General features: G+C 49.0%; 2 protein-coding genes across 5 annotated transcripts in view; one reads left to right on the top strand and one right to left on the bottom strand.

The window, feature by feature from the left end:
- The window catches only part of KIAA0319L (KIAA0319-like ortholog), an 80,430-nt gene extending 70,777 nt beyond the window's left edge, over positions 1 to 9,653 (bottom strand). The window contains exons 1-2 of one of the 4 annotated variants that reach the window (XM_012722255.1): positions 9,552 to 9,653; positions 6,155 to 6,323 (exon numbers count right to left, since the gene is read on the bottom strand). In XM_012722255.1, coding sequence (XP_012577709.1) covers positions 6,155 to 6,317 — 163 coding nt within the window. In that variant the 5' untranslated portion in view covers positions 6,318 to 6,323; positions 9,552 to 9,653. Of the gene's footprint in view, positions 1 to 6,154; positions 6,324 to 9,209; positions 9,401 to 9,539 lie in introns of those variants that run through there. The other 3 variants (XM_012722253.1, XM_012722252.1, XM_012722251.1) reach the window with 3 other exon arrangements.
- A 136-nt stretch (positions 9,654 to 9,789) lies between these two features.
- On the top strand, positions 9,790 to 18,542 carry NCDN (neurochondrin). Its single transcript, XM_004678782.2, has 8 exons — positions 9,790 to 9,873; positions 10,146 to 10,213; positions 11,141 to 11,281; positions 12,379 to 13,347; positions 14,304 to 14,545; positions 15,095 to 15,319; positions 15,683 to 15,825; positions 17,039 to 18,542. Exons 2-8 carry the CDS (start codon positions 10,181 to 10,183, stop codon positions 17,473 to 17,475), a joined length of 2,190 nt encoding a protein of 729 aa, XP_004678839.1. The 5' UTR covers positions 9,790 to 9,873; positions 10,146 to 10,180; the 3' UTR covers positions 17,476 to 18,542.
- Positions 18,543 to 23,429: the final 4,887 nt, after the last annotated feature.

Below are 23,429 nucleotides of genomic sequence, written 5' to 3' on the forward strand. Positions count from 1 at the left end.
CCCACTCTGTCTCTGGTGAATCCTCTCACCCTCTGGCCCATATTCCAGTTCTTGTATGAATAAATCAATCAATCTTAAAAAAAAAAAAAAAAAAAAAAAAGCACCATGCTCTAGAGCAAGCCCTATGCTAAGTTTCTCCTCACAAATCCTAAAACTTGCAAGTATAAGATGTATAATAGGTGGGAGATACATAAACATTATGAGAACATTAAAGAACAATTTCAAGCTAGGGGTCTCTGGGAAAGCATCAGAAAAGAGTTTTTATGTTTACTTGAATCGAAACACAGCAGGCAGGTGGTAACGTCATATGCAGAGGAATGGTGCACCCTGCATGGAAACACAAGACAATACTATACCACTCTGATTTGAATGTGGAGGAGAGAAGGCAATCTAGAATGACTCAGGGATTTCTATCTCACAAGCCAAGTGGAGGTGGTCTTCATTGTTAACAGAGAACAAAGAAGTTCGAGAAAGAGGTAAACGATCATGGGTTGGTTTTCATAGCATAAGCTAGAGGTAGCTAAGAGTCATCTTGTTGAAGATGTATGACATACAGGTGGTTATAAGCCCAGCAGAGAACTGAATGAACAAGTGACAGATTTGGGAGTCGTGAGCCCACAAGTTACAATTATGGGAATGAATGAGAACAAGAAAGGGTTGAAACAGAACCCTGAAGAAGAAAACATTTAAATGACAAGCTAAGATGGGAGTGAGAGAAGAATAACTAGAAAGTGTAAATGCATCCATTTCCTAGGAGAACAAAGAAAGCATGCTATGACTTAAGACAATGTGGCAAGGGTCTCAGAAACAGTCAAAAGGAGTCAGCAGCGACAATGTTAACTAAAAAGTAAAAGTGTCCAACTTGAGAAGTAACTGGTTATCTAGGCAAAAGCCAAGGTTTAGGCAGAAATCAGGACTCATTAGATTCAGAAGAGAATAAAGTGAGGAGACAGCAAGTGTGATTTACTCTTTCAGAAAGCTGCTCTGACCAGAAAAACTGTCAGGGACCTGCCTAGAAATCCCACACAAAGAATATCGCCTAGCTCAATAAATACTGAAGGATTTTGCTAAAGGACTACGTCATTTAAAAATGAACAAATGGAGACCCTCCTCTGGTGGCGCAGCAGGTTAAAGCACAGCACTAAGCAGCTAAAGCCACTTCAGTTCGATCCCCGCCCTGGAGCTGACCCACATGGCGTGGCAGACCTCTCCTGACCCGCCCGCTGCTCCCCTCAGCAGTGTACTTCGTCCATCTGCCTGTTCTGCTCCCCACTCTGTCTCTGGTGAATCCTCTCACCACCTGCACCTCTGGCCTGTACCCCAGTTCTGTATGTGTAAATAAATCTTTTTTTTTTTTTAATGAACAAATGGAGGGAAAGGGGAGGAAGAATTTTTTTTCTCATTTTCTATTTAAAAACTTTATTGAACATATCTTTTGTTACCTCAAAAATATCTTTGCCAAAAAGGGCTTTTGACTGCAGATGACAGAAATCTAAGTGTACCTAGCTTATGTAATAACAATAATAATAATGGCATAATTTGGCCTAATGTCCAAGAAGATAGAAGGTATAAGACTTAGTGAGATCCAGGGCTCAATGGTATTAACAGGTTTTAGCTTTTCATTCCCCACGTATCGTAGCCACGATTCCAGGCAGCCTCTCACCATATGCTGACTCCCCACAGCTCCAAGATTCTCATCTACCAGCTTAGCAATAATTTCAGGAACAAACAAACTCCTCTTTTCCTCAATCAGAGCATACAGCTTAAGTCTTGGGCTCTCACTGCATTGCCCTACCCAGTATCAAGTGCCTGTTAATAAACCAATCACGGTGACATGGGGCTTTGCACTGTCCTGACTGGTAAAGTTTCACCATGTACCTGGTGGAAATGGGTTAGTTCCACCCACACCAAATATACTACTAAGAAAAAATTTTTAAATAAACAAATGAATTAACTATACCCATCTGGTTGTTTCACCAGTCCTTGTTTCTCACTGTGTCAGTTTGTCCATCTGCAGACTGGACAGATATTATCCCAAGCAAAATTCCATCTCCTCCATATGACGCCTTCCTTGACTTTTGTAACCTACAATTACCTCTTCTTCTATAATCAAAATGATATACAAGTGCAAGCATGGACAAGGACATGCTTGGGGCCCTCATACACTGTTCATAGAAATGTAAAATGGTACAACTGCTATGGAAAACAAAAAGTTAGAGAATTAACATATGATCCAGCAAACGGTATATAAACAAAATATGATTTAGCCATATAATGGACTATCATTCTGCCATAAAGCAGGAAGTTTAGATCCATGCTGTACCATAAATGAACCTTGAAAACATTATTCTTAAGAGGTCAGCTATAAGAGACTACATACTGTATGAATCCATTCACATATCTAGAACAGGCAAACCCATTGAATGAGAAGGTAGATTATTGTTCCCTAGTGCCTAGCCCAGGATCAGACTCCCAGTAAGTTCCCAAAAAAGGGATTCTAAGACAGGGCCCTCCCTGATGGCTTAACAGGTTAAAGCACAGCACTATGAAGCGAAAGCAACACTTCAGCATGAGTTCGACCCCCTGCCCCGGAGGTGACCCACATGTCCTGGCAGACCTCTCTTGTCTAGCCAGCTGCTCCCCTCAGCAGTGTACCTCAGTGGATCTGCCTGTTCTGCTCTCCATTCTGTCTCTGGTGAATCCTCTCACCAACCCCCCAGTTCTTGTATGTAAAAATAAATACATCTTTTTAAAAAAAGTGATTCTGAGGTGAATTTTTTTCTTTGTACTGAAAGTACTTAGTAAGTAACTGTGCAATCTACTTCCCAGAAGCAAGAGGGCATCGGCAAAAGTTTTCATGGCCAATTAATAGATTTAGGCCTAAGTTGAATCAAGGATTCTTCTTGTTTCAGATTTCCCAGGCTGGTTTAGGCCCTCTAATCCCTCACACACACACATGCACACACAACTCTTTATATGTACACATTCTTCCTTTAGGTGTGTTACTACACCTGTTACTGTATTAATCAGATCTTGCTAATCTCAGTCATTGGCTTTCCTTAAGGAGCCTGCACATATTTCTACTCTTCATTTTAAGCTTTAACTCTCAAACGATAGATTGTATTGATTTTAAAGTTTAATTCTCAAAACACAATTCCCTTACTGCTAATGTATTCAGTCAACAAATATTTGTTAGTGTACCTACTAAGTGCCAAGAACTCAGCATTTACCAGAAATAAGTAAAACGTCAAAATCTCTGCTTTCAAGAAATGGACAATTTATTATTTCTACTTTCTTGGGATCATCCCAGGCTTCTCTCCAGGTACTGGTAATCCCAGGGCCCAAAATAGTGTTTTCTAAGCCATATAACAATATCATTAAATAGAAAAATGGTGATTCGGTGGCCCGAGGAAAACAGTATCATTTATCAAACAAATTATAATCACTGCTTTCTAACAGTGGGTTTCAACACTGAAGCCTAGAGCAGAAATAAAGAAGCAGCTGAGTATATGCACGTCAGTGAGTGCCTGGGGCTCTACCCGAGATGACATAATCCATGAAGTGGTAAACAGGAACAGGGATAACTGGAGAGCTGTTTTATTTTTATTCACTTTCAGGAATAAGCCATATAATCCAGGAGCTAGCTGATAAAAGCAAAAAATCAAAAAAATGTTTCTTATCAGGAAAAACTAAAAAGCCCAGGTACAAACTGAACAAACTCAACAAGGAGGTAAATACTGACTCAGACTTATCAACAAAAGGTTTTTGCTACTTTTGCTTTGTGGTTGATTTTTTCACGTAGGCTCTTTTTCTCCTACTAACCACTGGGGGGAACAAAAGTCTGGAAAACACAGAGAAGTATAAAGAGACAATAATTCCACTATTCAAAAATATACATAAACAGTTACATAACTTGTTTCAGACTGTTTTCTATTATGTAAAAATATTTTTTTCTTTTCATAAAATTGGCACTATAGTCACTATGTACTAGTGTATCCTGCTGTTATTACTTAACACAGGAACATTTACCCATGTACTTACTCTTCAAAAATATGAATTTTGAGGTTGGCTAATACTCCACCATGTGAACATGGCATAATTTTACCACCCTCCTTTTGTTGGGGAGGTTGCAACAATGTTTGGCAACATAGGATAAATGAATGTTGATAAACGCACCCAGTCATTACTATCTAAGTGTGTCTTTGACATAAATTTCTAAAAGGGGAAAAAGTAAATCAAGGATATGAACTTTTTAAGTATCTTGATATTTATGCTAAAAAAGTTCTCTGGTAAAACTCCCCAGCACATTATGAAGACAACCACATTACCCCTTGGCAGCACTTGATTTGTTTTTTTTTTTAAGATTTATTTATTTATGCATACAAGAACTGGGGTACAGGCCAGAGGTGGGAGGGGTGGGAGGATTCACCAGAGACAGAGTGGGGAGCAGAACAGGCAGCTCAACTAAAATATACTGCTGAGGGGAGCAGTGGGCAAGACAGGAGAGGTCTGTTATGCCATGTGTGTGACGCCCTGGTCAGGGATGCTGCAGTGGCTGTGGATAGCTTCAAGTGCTATGCTATAACCCCTGCACCACCAGGAAAGGCCCTCCAAGAAGATTCTAACAGAAGATTCATGCAAGTGGCTTTTGAACAGTTATCTAATAATCCGAAGGAATGCTTTTGTTAAGCACTAAACTCAGAGGAGAGTAAAAACTAGCCCAGTAAATGTTTAATTAAGTGCTAGATAAAAAATACAAAATGCTTGGAAATGTTTCTTTCTCCCCATCCTTGGAGTCCCTCAAACAACAAGCTGCTTCTCATGATTCAGGGTAAAATATTTTGTCTTCAGTCCTCCAAAAGATGACCAAAAGCAGGGTAGGAGAGGAAAAGAGCATGAGTTCTACAGCGGATAAACCTGTATTTAGAATCAAGTATCTGTCATGTTCACACAGTAACCCTAGTGAGGTCATTTTGTCCCTCTGGACTTCAATTTCTTTATCCATGAAATGAAAATAAAACAATCTGTTTTAGGGTTATCATAAGGATTAAATGAAAGAAAATATGTGAAGTTTATAACTAAGGTCTGGTATGGAATAGGAGCTCTTAAAAAATGTGATTTTTCTACCCAGAGATACTAAATCAGTATTTAATTCAAATGATCTTATATAAAATGTTTGCTTGAAATAGTTAGCTGTCCCAGCAAGGCATCATTTAGGTAAAATCATTTAAGTCAGCTTTCTGTCAACTGCATTTTCCACTGCTATAATTATGCAATCATCAGCACCAAACAACAAAACCCCAAAGCTGATGTTACTTAAATTGCCAAATACAGTAATTATTTGATTCTTAAGATCATGACCACCAACTCCTTTAGGAAAGCAAAATCTCTGTAATTATAAGAGCAAAAGGTTGATTAGTTATTCCAGAAACGTGTCTCTATAAAAAAAGGCTTTTGGTCACTGCTTAGTATACTCAGAAGTTTTCCTCAAATTGCTGTTTTCTCACATTCCATACTCTGAAAAGAACATTGTCAATAAAAGAACTGAAAGGAAAAAAGGATATTCTTTGAAACTTAGCCTTCTTGGCACACTTTTCTGGCAAGAGGTTCCTCACTGGCGAAATAATCGCCAGGAAGAAAGCATACTTGATGGAATCTATCAGCATAATCCCTCTCTATGGAAAAATCAGGGAAAGTATTCTCCCTTTAAATGTAGATTCCTTTAAGAAATGAAGCCAGATGTCATTTACTAAGCACCTGTGTTTATTGTGCTTTACTATACATTTATATTATCTTTCAAACCCATGAGGTAGGTCTTATCCTTTCCTAAAGACAATAGGTAATTTGTTCAAGGTTTTATGATTATTAAGTGAAAACATTCAGCTCCAGGACTCAAGTCTGTCCAACTTTGAAACCTTTTTCTTTTCATACACTTTCATCAAATTTCAAAATGATCATGCCAGATTCTCCAGGAGATAGGACCCAGTTTAAAATTTTGGTTCCAAGACAAAACAAACGCAACAAAGTGTCCACAAAAAGGATGTCCGCTTCTGTTAATCAGCAGATTGTTCTTTTGACTATGAGTCTTTAAAATGAACTGAAGGACTTAAAGAACATGCCTTCTTAAAATCTTAACTACATAAAGGAAAGGTACCTGTTGACAGCCATAGCACACTGAAGCAGAAACAAATGTAAAGCAGGTACAGGCTTCTCAACCACGTCACAGATGTCTGCCAACAAAATTCTGATAAAATCCAGGAAGCAGCACTTGGCTTGACACCCAGCCTCTTCTCCATGGCCTTCCAGACAAACAGCATCAACCACTAGAGACAAAAAGAGAAGAAATTATATGCCAAGTAATTAATAATTGATTCTTGGAAATGTGGAATGCTAGCGAATGTGGCAGATTTAGGGAGAAGAGAAAGCTCAAGTTTGTCTTTCAGTGCTCATCCCTGTCCATAAATTTTGAACATGAGCTTTGGCAGAGCCGATAATTATCAGGATAAGCATAGCAGAGACTATGAAGTGAGCCCACTTCATAAAAACTGAAACACTTTACAATCCACTGTTTTCTAATCTAACAGCTAATCATCAATGTGGTAAAACAGAAAGAAAATTAGCCTAAAAAAAAAAGCCTGGATTTTAGCTCCACTTCTATTAGTAACAGTTTAGTGGCTGTCCTCGAACATAACTTTCTTATAGATGAAAATAAAAGATTAGATCTTTAGAGGTAAACTAACCTGAGGATTTTGTCTAATCATATTTTTTAAAATCTACAATGTGACTGTCTCTAGGTGGGCATGTACATTCCCACTGATTAACACTTTGATGTCACCTCCCTTATCCCAAGTCACTTGCAATTTTTGACTTGAATTCATACATAGCCAGCAAATATTTATACAGCCCTTATCATTTGGTAGACATTTGCTGGCTACTCTAGAATTTAAGGGCTACCTGATTTAGACCTCTTCAAAAGAAAACTGATTTTCCATCAGTTTCTTCTCTCTTACAGTAGTTAATTATAAATAACTACATCAATATAGGCAACAAATTTCAGTTCAGTTTGGAAGAAGCAATTAAAATTTTTCTGTCTTGACCCTCCCTGGTGGCGCAGCAGCTTAAAGCACTGCACTGAGAAGCTAAAGCCACTTCCGCATGAGTTCGATTCCTGCCTGCCCCGGAGGCGATCCACATGGCTTGGCTGCTCTCCTCAGCAGTGTACTTCGTCTATCTGTCTGTTCTGCTCCCCACTCTGTCCCTGGTGAATCCTCTCACCCATCGCATCTCTGGCTGTACCCCAGTTCTGTAAATAAATAAATAAATCTTTAAAAAAAATTTTTTTTCTGTCCTAAATAAGGACCTATCATCCATATTTAGCAAAGGGTGCAGGCTGATAACCCCCACCCTAGACAGTATCTTGGAATTGGCATTGCTGAATGTCAACACAAGTACAGAAACAAGCACACAAACGCACACACCTGCAGAACTGAGATAAAGCCCACTTAAGAAAAGGCTTTCACTAAGCTGTAAGCATCTGGAGATTTTATCTTTCTCATTCACTTCAATCCATCCCTACTTCTAGTTGTTTTGTAGTTGTATGTGAAGGGAAAGGGGGGCAGAAAGGAGGTGTGTGGGCCAGACACATGTTCCAGAGTTATTAAATGATGCCTAAGTTAGGAAATATATCTAGCCATTTCTCAAGTCTCCCAAGATGGAATGGGTGAGTGTGCATGTGTGTGTGTGTGTGTGTATGGATCTTTCCCAATACATTTCTGCCTACCACAAAAAGATTTTAAACTCAAGGTGACTCAACACCTGTCATCAATAGCGTGACAGGTGGGCGACAAAAGCATAGAAGAAATGAATAGGTTTTGGAAATGGGAGTAATAAATTCGATTGGATCAGCAAGCTAACTTGAAGTGCAATGACTTACAAACCATGCATAAGAAAGAGGCAGAGCTAATTTCATGTGAACTCCTGACCAGTTATTTCTCTCAAACCTACAATTGTACAAATCACTGCTAGAATCCAGTCAAAGGCTTGCTGACCAGAGGCAGGAACAACAATTCACACCAAGATCCAAATGATTTTTTACAGAATCAAAGGATAACCACGCAGGGAGAGAACACACACCCCCACAATACAATAGTTCTGGCATTTAGGGCGTTACAAGTACACCCGAAATAAAAGCACTTGCTGTTGCAGCAGCTGTTCAGACAGAGCAGGGGGTAATGTTTACTTAATACTTCAGGTTGATGGGGGATGTATCATAGTTCAGTCTGTCAGCTACATACGTGGAACTCCATTTATGTACAAAGCGATAAGATATGTTTGAACAACCACAGAGCACGTCTGAAACAGCCTATTCAGCTGGTATGAGTAATCAAGAATAAAGTACTTTAAAAAGAAAGTCTCATATATTTGGGAAAGTTACAGAGCAGACTGCCATGAATAGTTTTGCTTATATTTGCAGACATTGTTTTCCAAATAGCTGGAAAAACGAACAGATTGTTCTGAGAGGTCGTCTTTCCAATTTGTTCCTAGTTTCCAGTCTGTTAATCACATAAGAAAGCACGGGAGAGTGAGCTAATTCTCTTTGCTAACAGCAAAAAATCTATTGTCAGTCGGATACAACCACCAAAGGTGGGAGAAAGCAAAACTTTCCTGGAGTCCTTCCCCGTCCCCGCCCCCCCAGGTTTTCTCTTGACTTCAGTCATTTTCACCTTTCACCTTTGTGCTCTGTGGGGCATAATTTTCCAAACTCTGAATAAGGCAGGGTTCGCATCAGAATTTACACACGGTGCTTAGATCCCTGCCACCCGCCCTCTTATTCTGCATCAAGTTTCTATCTTGGTGGGGAGACCAAACACCGAAGCCAGCTGCTGAGGGAGAAGCTGCAGAAGTGGCAGCAGGGGAAAAGACAGCAGCGCCCCGAACCCGGTCTGGGTCCGTCCGTCTGTCACGGGGGAGAGAGTGATGCACGACCAGGCCCAGGTCGAAAGGAGCCTGGGGGAGGGGAAATGGTTACGCCTCGGACTCGAGCTCTGCGCCTGCAAAGTCAGAAGCAGCTGGCGGCTCTAGCTGGGCTAGGAGCGCCACCTCCGGGCCCCAACTCCCGGCCAGCGCACCCCCAGAAATAGCCCGTCCCGTTAGTCCCTCCCCTGAGCTCGAGGTCCACGGCCTGGCAGCTAGCTGCCCCGGCCACCTACCGGGGCTCAGGGCCACACGGCGGGGCCCCGGCTCGCGGCGGCTTCCGCCTCCTCCCGGTCCATGGGGTCGGGGCCCCAGCCTTCGCTCCCCTCACCCGGAGGAGGAGGAAGAGGAAGAAGGTAGTGCGGGCTCCCCACCCGGACAGCTCCCTCTCGCCTCAGCCTCCCTGGACAGCGACGGCGGCCGGAAACACCGCCTCCTCCCACCTCCCGGGGCGCAACCCGGAAACACATTCTGCTCGCCAAGCAAGCCCTCCTGGCCCCCCGGAAGCGCAACTCCAGCCGCGAGCCCAAGGGGAGGAGGGGCAGTGCTGGAGTAGAGCGACGCACGAGCGCAGGAACCTCGGTCCCAGGGTGTCGCCGCCTGCTCGCCAGAGGCAGTCTGCACCTTCGCCCACCCGGCGTGCGCTCCAGGGCCCAGACTCGGGCAGTACCCACAAGCAAGATGGCCGCAGCGGCAGCACCCGCTACGACCTAGCGCCCGGCCGCGCCATTGGCCGGAGCCTGGAGTGAAGCCGCCACCGATTGGTCGAGGGCGCTGCGGGGGTGGGGGTGGAGCTGCAGCAGTCTGGAGCCGGGAGTGGGCAACGCGGCGTGAGCAGCGGCCCCTGGCTCCCGGAGCATCGCGCTCGGAGAAGACTTCGCCGCTCGGGGCCGCAGCCTGGTGAGCTCAGCCCCCTTCAGGCCCATCCCCTGCACCCCAGCCGGAGCCTCTCGGAGCCGGCGCTGATCGATGCCGACACACCTGGGGGACCCTATCGCGACTCCATCTCGCCATATCGCGACATCATCGTGCCCTGTCGAGACTCCATTTTGTCCAACCCTTTGCAATATATACCTATATATTTTTTTAAATTTGCCTTGTCATCTTTGGGGGCTGTCCCATGTCGTGATTTTGCCGTGATCTCTCCGTGACATCACCGCGCCATCGTGAAGTGTGATCTCATCGCCGCCCTGTCGTGACTTCATCAATGTCGTGTTGTGACCTGGCTGCGGCGGGACAGGTGGTGACCGCCAGGAACCCTTCTCCCCTTCTCATCTCCCCATCTCAACAGCCCCGCTTCGATTATCCGGCTTTTGGATTCTCCGTTGTCCTGGGAGCTACCCCGGACCCCTTCTTGCTTCTCCCGCCCCTGCCAGTATCCACAGGCGGGGCGGGGAGGGCAAGGAGAAACTGCACAAAGGGTTAATTCTGCTGCTGCTACCGCCGCCGCTGCTGCTGTTGCCGCTGCTGCTGCTGCTGTTGCCGCTGCTACTGCTACTGCTGCTGCTGCAGCTTCTGCCCGAGGGAGGGAAAGGAGAGGAGGCAAGGAGGCTGCGGGGGCGACTAAGAGGCCTGGCTGGAGGGGTGGGGTCTCTAGAGGGGCTTCCAAGTCTTCCCTGCTCAGGCCCAGCATTCTCACTTCTGCTGAAGCTTGTCTCCTGCCTCTTCTGGAGAAGGGAGGGGATAGGAGACCCAGTATCCCCTCTTCACTCTTGGCAGCCTGAGTCCGGATAATCGAACTTCACCCATGTATGTCTCATTCCTCCCTGTCTGTCCTCACCACTTCCTCCCTGTGTGCCTCCGTGGAAGGAGATTAAACCGGGCTTCTGGTGCCAGGGGACAGCTGAACAGTGGGACCAACCCCCTCCCACCCCCCCAGAGATTGGTGAGGAGAGCCGTCCCGCTGAGCAGTAGGATGCATGCTCCTTTCCTGCTTTCTGGAGGTGACCTTGGACCTGGGTCCCTTCATCCCTAAGGACTTGATGGTCCAGCCCCTTAAAGGGACTCCCCCCAAGGGAGGTCAGTCCTGAGGAGCCCATCCTTCCCGATCCTCCCAACCCTCTGTGCTAATCCCTCCCCCCATCCTCCACTCCTACCTCCACCCCCTCCCTGCCCCACCCCCGCCCCTCCTCTGCAGAGGGATGCTCAGTCCCTCTTGTGTTCACAGTTGGGCAAGGCGGGCATCATGGCCTCGGATTGTGAGCCAGCTCTGAACCAGGCAGAGAGCCGAAACCCCACCCTGGAACGCTACCTGGGAGCCCTCCGTGAGGCCAAGAATGACAGCGAGCAGTTTGCAGCCCTGCTGCTAGTAAGGAACTGACTGAAAATTGGGAGGCGGGAAGGGCAGGGTGATTGAGCCCCCTAGGAATGGGGTCAACAAGTCCCCAAGGATATATAGGTGGTTGCTGGTAGTCTTCAATCACCAAAGAAGGCCCTGGGGCTATCTCTGGGCTCTTTTTTTGCTTCTCTTAAGTGTGGGGCAAAGGAAAGAATGAGGGTAAATAAGGCTTGTAGCCCTGGGAGCCTTGAGGAGGCTGCTTGGGTCTGCTCTCTGGGGCGTCCCAGAGCAGATGGGAGCTGACTCATATGGTAACAGCAGCAGGTAGTAACTAGTACAGAGTACTTGAGGCCTGGGGATGATTGTTCTGGGGGTGGAGTGTAGCAGGACTGGAAGTGACTGGGGAGGGGTCGAAGAAGGTGGCCAACATGGCAGTGGGTAGGTTGCGGGTAAAGGATCTGGTTTAGGGCTAGTCCTGTTGGAGAAGCCCAAGCTGGGGACAGCAGAGCAGGAGCTGCAGTGCTGGGAAGGGGGGGTTGGTGGAGGGGGGGTTGAAGGGAGGAGGGAGTACAGCCGCTGCTTGTTTGCCATGGCAACAGGGAGAAGGCTCTGGAGTCAAGGGCTCACACTGCAGCAGAGGAGGTGTTTAGGTGAAATGTAAGGGGAAATGTTTTGACAAGCAGAGAGGCGAGACACAGGAGCCATTTCCCTTGAGAAGGTGGCGGGAATGGATTGGAGATTTCTCTGGAGGGAGCAATTAGGGAGGGACTCTTAAGTCCTTGGGAGATTTTAACACTGAGTGCTAACCCTCTTCCAACTCAGGTTGTGGGCCTCTAGATTAGACATCAGGAATCCCAACTGACCAGGTGACGAAACAGCAGAACAAGTAGTTGAGAAGGACCTAGACCTCTCTCTACAGAGATGACCATAGAGGAAGGTTCCTGGAGGTCGACCAGTCTCCTGGGAGAAGAAGGAGCTGGGTAAAATGACCTCTGGGAGTCTTCCCAGCCCCACAGTGAATCCCCTTATATAACCTAGTCCTGTTAATGGTGAATACCATGTGGTGCAGGGGGCAGCCTTTACCTCCTCTTCCTTTCATCCTGCTGATAGCACATACCCCCTCTTAGGTGACCAAGGCAGTCAAAGCAGGTGACATTGATGCCAAAACTCGGCGGCGGATCTTCGATGCTGTCGGTTTCACCTTCCCCAATCGCCTCCTGACCACCAAGGAGGCGCCTGATGGCTGTCCTGACCATGTTCTTCGGGCTCTGGGTGTGGCCCTGCTGGCCTGCTTCTGCAGTGACCCTGAACTAGCCGCCCACCCCCAGGTCCTCAACAAGATCCCCATCCTTAGCACCTTCCTCACAGCCCGGGGGGACCCCGATGATGCTGCCCGCCGGTCCATGATCGATGACACGTACCAGTGCCTGACAGCTGTGGCAGGCACACCCCGAGGCCCCCGGCACCTTATTGCTGGGGGCACTGTGTCTGCCCTGTGCCAGGCATACCTGGGGCATGGCTATGGCTTTGACCAGGCCCTCGCACTCCTAGTGGGGCTGCTGGCTGCTGCTGAGACTCAGTGCTGGAAGGAGGCGGAGCCCGACCTGCTGGCTGTGTTACGGGGCCTCAGCGAAGATTTCCAGAAAGCAGAGGATGCCAGCAAATTTGAGCTTTGCCAGCTGTTGCCCATCTTTCTGCCCCCAACAACCGTGCCCTCTGAATGCCTCCGGGATCTGCAGGCTGGGCTGGCACGTATCCTGGGCAGCAAGCTGAGCTCCTGGCAGCGCAACCCCGCACTGAAGCTGGCAGCCCGCCTGGCGCATGCCTGTGGCTCCGACTGGATCCCAGCGGGCAACTCTGGGAGCAAGTTCCTGGCCCTTCTGGTGAATCTGGCGTGCGTGGAAGTGCGCCTGGCACTGGAAGAGACAGGCACAGAGGTGAAAGAAGATGTGGTGACTGCCTGCTATGCCCTCATGGAGTTGGGGATCCAGGAATGCACCCGCTGTGAGCAGTCACTGCTAAAGGAGCCACAGAAGGTGCAACTAGTGAGCATTATGAAGGAGGCGATAGGTGCTGTCATCCACTACCTACTGCAGGTAAGGGTGCAGAAGGAATCCAGTGTGGGGGGAGCCAGGGAGAGGGGGAGCAAAACTCCTGCACCTCCATGTAATGGGAGACAAGACACTGATCCCACAGCACTCCAGGGAGTAGTGTATGGCCGGGCCTCCCTCTCCCTCCCTCCCTGATCCTCCACATAAGCACCTACCACACACCATATGTGCACTCACATCACAGTACACACACAACACAGTAACCTCCCACTTACAAGCCTCCCCCCAGTACACACACACTGACACACACACACAATGGAAGCAGTCTGTTCTGCTCAATCTAGCAGTTTCACACACATACACATACTGACTTGTACTGGCACAGGAGCGGAGCATGCTGCCTGGGTCCTGGCCTCTGGAGAGGCTCCCCTAACTCCATGTAGTCCCCTTCCCCCATCTACATCTCCTCTTCCCTCCCCGGGAGAGAGTGCAGGATTTTGTCTCACAGGGTTTCACTCAAGACTGGTCTCTCCAATCACCTGCTTTAACCACTGAACTCACCAGTACACCTCCCGCATTCCAAGCCAAGCTCCCATTATCTTGTTTTTCTGATTTAGCCCCAAAAGGGGCATCTTTCCCACCACTCCTACCAGACTGGAGCCTCCCAACCAGGTCAGTGCCGCTGGAAAAGAAGTATTTCTTGGCTTTGGAATGTGGGTTCCTTCTAGCCTTGAGATGCTTTAGAGGTGGGGTTTCAGGGGGACGAGGCCTGAGTCTCAGCAGACATGTCCTGAGGGCCCACTCCCTGCCAGGCCTGTTGGGTTTGTCCCTGCTGTATGCCAGATGCTGGGTTACACAGGGCAGGAGGTGGCAGGGGCCCCACCTTCGGCTCACAGGCCAGTATTCCTCTAGTCGTGTTATTCCCAGGCTGGCCTGCATGCTGGCTAGACAGATGAAGGTCTCTGGTTCTGCTCCATCTCAGGGGTGTCCTCTGATAACAGGTGGGGCCAGAGAAGCAGAAGGAACCCTTTGTGTTTGCTTCGGTGCGGATCCTGGGTGCCTGGCTGGCTGAGGAGACCTCATCCCTGCGCAAGGAAGTCTGCCAGCTGCTGCCCTTCCTTGTGCGCTATGCCAAGACCCTCTATGAGGAGGCCGAGGAGGCCAATGACCTCTCTCAGCAGGTGGCCACCCTGGCCATTTCCACCACCACCCCAGGACCCACCTGGCCAGGGGATGCGCTCCGGTGAGTATTTACAGTCTGTTCAGCCAGACTGTTCTAAAAAAGAAAACTATACCCCTTGGGTTCCTGGTTCGCCCTTTGGTGAAGGCTGATTAACACAGAACCACCTTTTCCCCACACTGGACTGTGCTTGGTTTGGGGCATGAGACTTCCTTGTGGATTGTTCTGTTTGTGGGGGACTTATTCTCACTTGCCAACCCTAGATTTTTCTATAAATAGAACTCATGTTTGTTAATTTACCTACCAACTGCTTGGCATTTTGCTGTACATTTTACCAGAGCAATCTCATTTGGTTCACACAGTAAATCTATGATAATAAGTCTCCATGTCCTTGGGGTGAGGAAGCTGAGACTCCAGTGGTTTAAGTGACTTGCCCACACTCACACCATGTGTTCTAGATCTGTGCCATGCTAAACGTGATGCTTTTGCAGCACCTATGAGGATGTGCCCGCCCCTTCTTCCCTCTATCTTAGGTGGGGTGTCCCCCAAAAGGGAATCCTGGTGCCTTTATCTCTCTCAACCTTTCACATATCTGTGCCTTCCACACCCCAGGCTCCTTCTACCTGGCTGGTGCCACCTGACAGTTGAAGATGGACCCCGGGAGATCCTGATAAAGGAGGGGGCCCCCTCCCTTCTGTGCAAGTATTTCCTGCAGCAGTGGGAACTCACGTCCCCGGGCCATGACACCTCTGTGCTGCCCGACAGCGTGGAGATCGGCCTGCAGACCTGCTGCCACATTTTCCTCAACCTCGTGGTCACTGCACCGGGGCTGATCAAGTAAGGCGGGGACGGAGGTTGGAGGACCAAGGGGGGCTGCTGCTCACATTGGCTCCAGATCCCAATGTCTTCTGCTTCCCAGGGCTCATGAAATGAAAGGGGCTCAGAACAGACAAGGCCCCACACATAAGAATTTAGCATTTTGGGAACCCCTCTGGGCATAACTGCTTATTCCAGCCATAGCCCAATCTCTGCTCCCCAGGTACCACAAATGAGATCCGTAATTAACTCTTCACCCTGCTGCCTGATTTCTAGCCAAACCTTGGCCTGGTGAAGTGGGAACCCAGGATCCTGTTCCCCAGGGCTTGGTCTGGCTCTGTTAGCCCCCAGGCCTCCCCCACCAACCTCCCACTCTCTCCCCAGGCGCGACGCCTGCTTCACATCTCTCATGAACACCCTGATGACGTCGCTGCCCGCGCTCGTGCAGCAGCAGGGGAGACTGCTTCTGGCTGCCAATGTCGCCACCCTGGGCCTCCTTATGGCCCGGCTCCTTAGCACCTCTCCAGGTAAGCCCTGGGGATCCAGTCCTAAGGGATAGGGGCAGGGAACCTGGGTGGGTCTGCTGTCCTGGACATAAATCACTGCCTTCCAAAAATGGCTTTAGAGAATTTTCTAGTCAAGAGGAAATCTCTGAAGCATGTCTCCATCCTCCACCCCACCCCACCCCACCCTTCTTCCCAAAATGATAGCATTCTCCTCCTTTTGAAGGCTTTTAAAGCAAGTTCTGGTGGGTGTAAGTACAGGCCTGCTCCGCGGCACAGGCATAGGCACCTGGAATCCCCAGCACCCCAAGGACTCTGAATCCAGTGTTTTCAAGGTGGAGCCGCCCCCACCCAGCCCTTGAGTCAGAAACTTGACTTCCTTCCATTGAGGTTTTTCTGTGCTCAGCACCTCACCTCCCTCATGACAGCCTTCAGCGCTCCTGCTGCTCTGCACACCCTTCTCCCCACCCCTCCTCACTCTGGCTGTGTACAGGGGGAGGGGCGTCCCCTCCAGCCCCTGCCAGCCCTCTGTGTCTCCCACTTTGGCCGTGGGTGTCTGCTTGGGTCCCTCTGTCCCCGCCTGTTCCCTGTGCCCCATCTGTCAGGTTGGAGGAGCTGAGCAGATGCCCAGGAACAGGGTGTAATAAGCCCGTACCCTCAGCTGCCTCCATGTTCCCTATGTGGGGATCCCAGCAGGGTACCCGGTAGTGGGAAGGGGCGATGTCCCAGTGAACCAGGAGCAGTCCCCTTCCCTCTAGTCCCTGCGCGCCCTTAGTCCTAGGCTGTCCCTAAGTAGAACCCCCATGTGGCTTATCCACAAATGCCCTGGGCTAGACCTGGCCTCCCAGAGAGCATCTTCAAAGTGGGGGTTGAAAACCGCTGGAGGCCCAGCTCCTGGTCCGCTGATGCTCTCTTCTGGCCCAGGTACCAAATTTGTGAGCTCCTTGGCCTGTTGCACTCCAGGCTGTGCCACTGCTCCCCTCTGCTCGGAGGACTAGAGGGTCTGGCCAGGTAGCTATGAGAATCAAGGTTATTGCATTTAAAGATAGCACTATTGACCTTGCTTTACAATTGAAAAAACAAAGCCCCAGAAAGAGAGTGACCCAGGGTCACACACAGGTAAGGTGCGACACACAGGGGCTGTGCCGCAGCTCCCTGAGTGTCCACATGGAAGGGAAGGACTGGCAGAGCAGCTGGCCCTGCCAGTTCATGCCCCCACCTACCTTTCACCTTCCAGCTCTTCAGGGAACACCTGCATCCCGAGGTTTCTTCGCAGCTGCTATCCTTTTCCTGTCGCAGTCCCACGTGGCCAGGGCCACACCTGGCTCAGACCAGGCGGTGCTGGCCCTGTCCCCCGACTATGAAGGCATCTGGGCCGATCTGCAGGAGCTCTGGTTCCTGGGCATGCAGGCCTTCACCGGCTGTGTGCCACTGCTGCCCTGGCTGGCCCCTGCTGCCCTGCGCTCCCGCTGGCCGCAGGAGCTGCTCCAGCTGCTAGGCAGTGTCAGCCCCAACTCTGTCAAGCCTGAAATGGTAGCCGCCTACCAGGGTGTCCTGGTGGAGTTGGCTCGGGCCAACCGGCTGTGCCGGGAGGCCATGCGGCTGCAGGCGGGTGAGGAAACGGCCAGCCACTACCGCATGGCTGCCCTGGAGCAATGCCTGGCAGAGCCCTGAGGGCATGTCCACTGGGGACAGACCTGGGGGCAGGCAGTGAGGGAAGGAGGGAGGAGGCATCTTCCCTGAAGCCCCCAAACTGGACCCCCCCTCCTAAAAGTTCCCCCCAAACACCCTAGCTTACTGGCTTTTCCGAGGGCAAGGGCGTGGTGCCCACCCCTCAGGTGTGAGTAACTGCGTCCCGCCCCCCGGGACCCCACGGGGGTAGGGATGGGCTTGGAAATCAACGAGGCTGTCCCCGCCAGGCCGGGGAAGGTCGGAGTAGCCCCCAGGGAGGGGGGCACTAGGTGTCATTATGCCCAATGTCTGGCTCCCCTGTAGGAGGGAGGCCCCAGAGTGGGATAGGGCTGGCAGGAGCAGGCTGCCTCAGCCCATGTGCCCTGCCGGCCAGGGCGTGGGGCCCCCTAGGCTGTGGTGCCCCCTCTGGCCTCCTAGGCTCACGTCCTTTAAATTGGCCCTTTGGCTCTTGCCCTTGATCCTGTTGGGCAGAGAGCAGGCTCAGGCCATTGACATCGCAGTTCTTCCTACCAACTTCAGTGACCCAGGGTCTGAACTGCCCCGTCCTTCTCGGGACCCCTGGAGCACACAGGCCTGGTGGTGGGGGTGGGGAAACCTCCTTCCACCTGAGCTTCCTTGACGGGATCTCGGTGTCCTTGGGCCCTGGTCTCTAAGCTTTTGTGTCGTGTTGCAGCAGAGTGACAATGGGGTTGGGGGTATTTATTTTGCCTGTCCTTAACCCTGCTTGAACACCTAAGCATCTGATCCCTGTCCCCCAGTACCATCTGGCCTGGCTGGAGCCAAGAACAGGAGGGACACTTCCCCAGAATCCGCATGCTTCCCTAACGATTGCACCCCATCACCATCGTGGTGCCTGGCTTTAACTTCCACCCCTGCTTAGGGCTCCTCTGCAGAGACGCGACTGGCGGCTCCAGCAGGGATGACCTTTCTTATGAACCCCATTAACCTGATCCCTTGCTTCCACCCCCTCCCCCAGTGCGTTCTGTGATCGCCAAGTTCAAAGCTGTGCACATGTGGACACTCAATAAATGTTCATTGGTGACAAGGTAGCTCCTGTGTGGTCTGTCCCGCACGTCTCACACTTTGCCAGTCTCAGCAGCTCACTGCCACCTGCTGCACACGTCCATTCTTTACTGAGCACCTTTACAAGTATTTATCTCATTCAATCTTCCCAATAATTCTGTTGAGAAGGCACTATTACCTCAGTTTTACAGTTGAAGAGACTTAGGCATAGATGGATGGTTTGGTGTTACCACTCATGAGTGCCAGAGCCAGGATTCCACACAGGCCCTCATTGCTAGAGGTTTGTAAACAAACTGTTAATGCGCCAGGCTTGGTGGGGGCATTGTACACTCATAAATGAAGTGCTGCCCTGCAGTCAGCAGGCTGTTGCCAAGTGAGACAGGAGCATCCTCCAGTTTTTTTAGAATCCACAATCCTAGCTTTAATGTAAATTCTATATCCTATATTTGAATATTGATCGTTTAAAAAATTTACTACTGCCTCAGCATCTGAAGGCCAGGTACAGCTTTGCGGTCACTAGCTTTTTCACCTCTGCTCCATACCAAGTGAGAAAGGGAAGTGTTTTCAGCAGGAGACAGGAGCCAAGCACCTACTGCTTCACCAGGTCAGAACATAAGCTGTCAGATGGGAGACAGACTGGCCCCAGGTCCTCATTCTGCAAACTGTTTTCTACCCTTGGGCCCACATGTGCTCATGAGCTTCATTCCCATGTGCCTTTCAGTGGTTAGCTGTGATAGACAGGAACACTCATTTGTTCACTGAATGCAAGTTGTTTTCTTGGCTTGGATTCTCTGGAGTTAATATGAAAAGTTAGACCCAGTCCACAAGCAGCTTAAAATCTAGTGGGGAGGCCCTCCCTGGTGGCGCAGCGGGTTAAAGCACAGCACTAAGAATTGAAAGCCACTTCCGCATGAGTTCGATCCCTGCCTGCCCCAGAGGTGACCACATGGCCCAGCAGACCTCTCCTGACCTGCCCACTGCTCCCCTCAGCAGTGTACTTCATCCATCTGCCTGTTCTGGCCCCCACTCTGGTGAATACTCTCACCGCCCCTGCGCCTCTGGCCTGTACCCCAGTTCTGTTTGCACAAATAAATAAATCTTAAAAGAAAAAATTCTAGTGGGGGAAAAAGACAAGGCAACAAACCACCCGGTGTGGTATAAGCAGATACTTCCTTGGAATCTAAACAAAGAGCCCCTCAGTCCCAGTCCCAGAAAACTCAGGAAGTTTTGCTGAGGGTGCAGTATGCCAGGAACAATAGGTATAAAGATACGCTGGCTTGGGGACTGCAAATAATTCCTTAGCAGTAAGTGGAGTGTGGAATGGGGAGTGGTGGAAGATGAGGTTGCACCAGTCAGCATGGACCAGATCTTACCAGTCCTGGTGTGTGGTGCTAGGAAGCTTAGCTGTGGGAGCATGCTGAAGCTGCAGATTTTTTAACAGATTGAAAATGACCCAGTTTGCATTTTAGAAACATAGCTTCGACTGCAAGTGGAACAACTGAGGCAGACAGCTCAGAAAAGAAACCAGAAGTCCAAATCAAGGGAAAGCTAGTAAGAATGAAAAAATGTATACATAGGAATTGGTTAATAGGGCTTGGTGATTAATTCAAAGTGAAGAGGATAAACATGACTCCCGGGTTCCTGACCTGGGCCATGGAGTGAAGAATGAGGTCACTTATCATCATGGGGGACAGTGGGAAAGAAATAGGTTTGTGCAAAATATATAACTTGTTTTGGTAAGTGGTGAGTGTGTTGCTGGTGTTATATCCAGGAGACAGTTGCTTTCTGCATCTGGAACTTGGAGAGATGTCTGAGTGACAGATGTGGAAGCTGTCGGTACAAAGGGTTCTTAAAGCCAAGGGTGTTTCAGTGAGGTCATGTGGGAAGTGACAAGAGAAGGGAGGGTCCCAAAGCTAGTGATATCTGGCCATGGTGCTGTTCCTTTGCAGAGTTGAAGCCAACCGTGCAGAAAACTTCACGTCACAAGGCAGGCTGAGTTCTGTACTTTAGTGAGGGATGTTCAGAAAGTTCTGGGCTTCAGATAGGTCGGGGGTGGACAGGGCAGGCGGGGTTAGGATAATTTGGCTAGACCAAGCTAGTTGCAGGTAACTCAGCTGTTAGGGAGAAAGGGGGACTTGCGCTGCAGTTGTGAGATAAAGCCACGAGGTGGCGCCTCAGAATCTTCTCGAGCCAAACGTCCCCACATGCTGAAAACAGGGAGTGGGAGGCTGGCAAGAGGGTGGCTGGAGACTCAGGCAGGCCTGAGTATTTTCTTAACATAAAGTCCACATGCAAGTTCACTTTTTTTAAAAGAGAGGGAAAATCTTGAGCCTATGAAAAAAGCATTACAAGTATACCTAATAGAATTCCATATATGTGTGAACATGTGCACCTATGTGCCGATACATGTCCTGTGTTCCAGGTGCATGAGTATTTCCCGTGGGTATCTCTGTATGTGTTACATGAGCCACATGTCAAAGGGTGTCTGCATGTGTACCCAGGTACACAGCCCATGCCTTCACATGTATGTGTGTGTCCCAGAGGGTGGACAACAGCAATGCCTAACTGTGTTTCAGAAAGTGAGGTGTCCCCAAGCCCTGAAAATGTAGGGTCACAGGGCTGCAGCCATAGGGTCCTAAAGTCTTAGGGGCCCCCAAAAGCCTCATAGGTTGTGGAGAACGTGCCTCTCCCCAGGATCTGCAACAAGTAAGAATCACTTATCAGATGAGCTCCTGGGATTATACTTGTCCCCTGTCTAGCTAGCAGGGTCACATGGAGACTGTCTAAAAGAGCTCTAAAAGAGCCCTCCTAACCCTAAATGTATTCATTGTTTCTGTTACCATTTACATATCAAGCGTCCATTGAGCACCTGCTATGCACCAGGCCCAGTGCTAGTTATAGTCCCTGTTTTCTCCCTTCATCTTGTGTAGCAGTTCATGAGGCAGGAAAGAAATATAAGTTGCAGCTGCAAAGAGCCTGGAATGCTGGTTAGAGTGTTTAAACTTTTCCCCTGAAGGTGTAGCCAGGGGAGCGCCAGGAGATTTTTCAGGAGTGAAATAACATGGTCCAATCACTTGTGTTGCTGAATGGAATTAGTCTTGAACCAGAAGAGATATGACGGAAGCCACAGACCAGTTAGGGATTGTTGCAATGGCCTCGACAATAGTTCTCAGTGTTGATGGCCTGAGTCACACTACTAGCTTACTAAAAACACAGGTTATATTGGTGAGTCACAGGCCTGCAGTGGGAGTCCAAGAACTGGCACTTCCAACATGTTTGCAGGTGTTAGAGGTGACACCTGAACACTGTGAGAACTATTGGCCTACGAGGAAGAATATGGTAGTGTAAGATGCAGAGGGGTGGAAAGAGATATGAAATCACTCCATGAGGATATGTAGCTTATGTAGGTTAGGGAAAGGTCATGTCTCGGAAGATTGTTTTTAATTTAAAGGGCATTGGTGCCACTTCTGAAAATATAGAACACAGGAGGTAAAGCAGGCTGGGGTTGTTTGTTGGTGGAGGTAGAGATGTGGAATTCAGTTTGATACTTGGAAAAACTCAGATGGCTGCAGCCAGATGTCTGGAGAAAATATCCAGCACTATCATCTAGAGGTCTGGATTTCTAGTCAGACCTCAGATGACAAGGTGGGGAGGTAATAGCAGAGAGGTAGTCATTAAAGTTTTGAAAGAGGAAGAACTCACTTATCAAGAGAGCAGAAAGGAAAAGACAGAAGTTTCAATCTGAGAATAACTGACCTTGAGGATGTAAGTGAAAAGAGGAGATAGAGAAGAAAACAGAAAAGTTGAAAGAGTAGAAGAGAATGAAGAAAATGGGGAGTGTCTTGAAAGCAGACAGCAGGGAACTAGGATGAAGAAACCAAAGCTCCAGACTGCAAACTCTCTGGTCATTTGGGCTTCCCAAGCCCGCAGGAGAGTCTCCAGGGGGTCCCAGAGCTGAGCGGAGCTCCTAAGCACCATCTCCTCCGTGGGGGTCCACCAACCTGCATGCCACACATGGACTTCAGTCAACTCATGGCCCTGGCTAATCCCTTTTCCTCTCTGACCTCAGTTTCTGCACCTTCAACAACAAAGTAGGGGACAGATACGCCTGTCCTGGAGTCTCATTTCTGAGGTCCTGTGAGTGACCTTGGGAACTGGGAGGAGGGACCCTGACACAATCCATACACCCACATATACAGACACACTAACACTCCTGACCTTTGATCTGTCCTGGGCACAGAGATTGCGGAACTATCCAAGTCTGCTTAGTTTGTCACCCTAGCAGATGTTTCTGTCCTCCAGATGAGTCTTAGCTGCTGTGACATCAGCTCCCTCCCTGCCCACAGTCCCCCAGACTGAATGGACCTACACCAAGCCCTGCACCTGCCCTGTGCCTTCTGGGACACCCCTCTCCAGTCTTCTGCATGCATAGCCTGGGATTCAGGGTGTGGCGTCCATTTTCCTTTCTCCCCTTGTCTATCTCAATATTTCCCTTTTTTCTTTCTCATCCTCTACTTCCCTGGGATGGAAAAACAAAAACCCAAACAAAACACTTCTAGTCCTTTCTTTCCTCCCCTACTTTCCTACTTTGTTGTTGAAGGTGCTGAAACTGGGGTCGGAAAAGGGATTTGCCCAGTGTTACAGGTTAATTGGAGTTAGGACTAAATTCTAGGCCTGTGAGTTTCAGGCAATACAGAGTAGTAGTGGGGGGGAGGCACCTGGGGGCTAGAGGTAGACTATCTTGCTCTGCCATATAAACTAGCTGGTTAACCTTGGGCAAGTCATTTTACACCTCTGTGCTTCATTTTCCTCCCCTGAGAGTAGGCATAATGATACCTGTCTCATAGGGCTATTGTAGGTTAAAAATTTTCAGTATTCAGGGACCCTCCTGGTGGCGCAGCGGGTTAAAACAC

The sequence above is a fragment of the Condylura cristata genome, unplaced genomic scaffold, assembly GCF_000260355.1.
Source record: "Condylura cristata isolate star-nosed mole 26May11 unplaced genomic scaffold, ConCri1.0 scaffold00008, whole genome shotgun sequence".
Classification (NCBI taxonomy): domain Eukaryota; kingdom Metazoa; phylum Chordata; class Mammalia; order Eulipotyphla; family Talpidae; genus Condylura; species Condylura cristata.

What these genes read in the sequence shown, in the direction of transcription:
- NCDN (XM_004678782.2), top strand. Translation starts at nt 10,181, where the DNA reads ATGTCGTGTTGTGACCTGGCTGCGGCGGGACAG. An exon ending in ACCTGGCTGCGGCGGGACAG is followed by an intron (nt 10,214 to 11,140) that starts GTGGTGACCGCC and finishes TTGTGTTCACAG; the next exon opens with TTGGGCAAGGCGGGCATCAT. An exon ending in AGTTTGCAGCCCTGCTGCTA is followed by an intron (nt 11,282 to 12,378) that starts GTAAGGAACTGA and finishes ACCCCCTCTTAG; the next exon opens with GTGACCAAGGCAGTCAAAGC.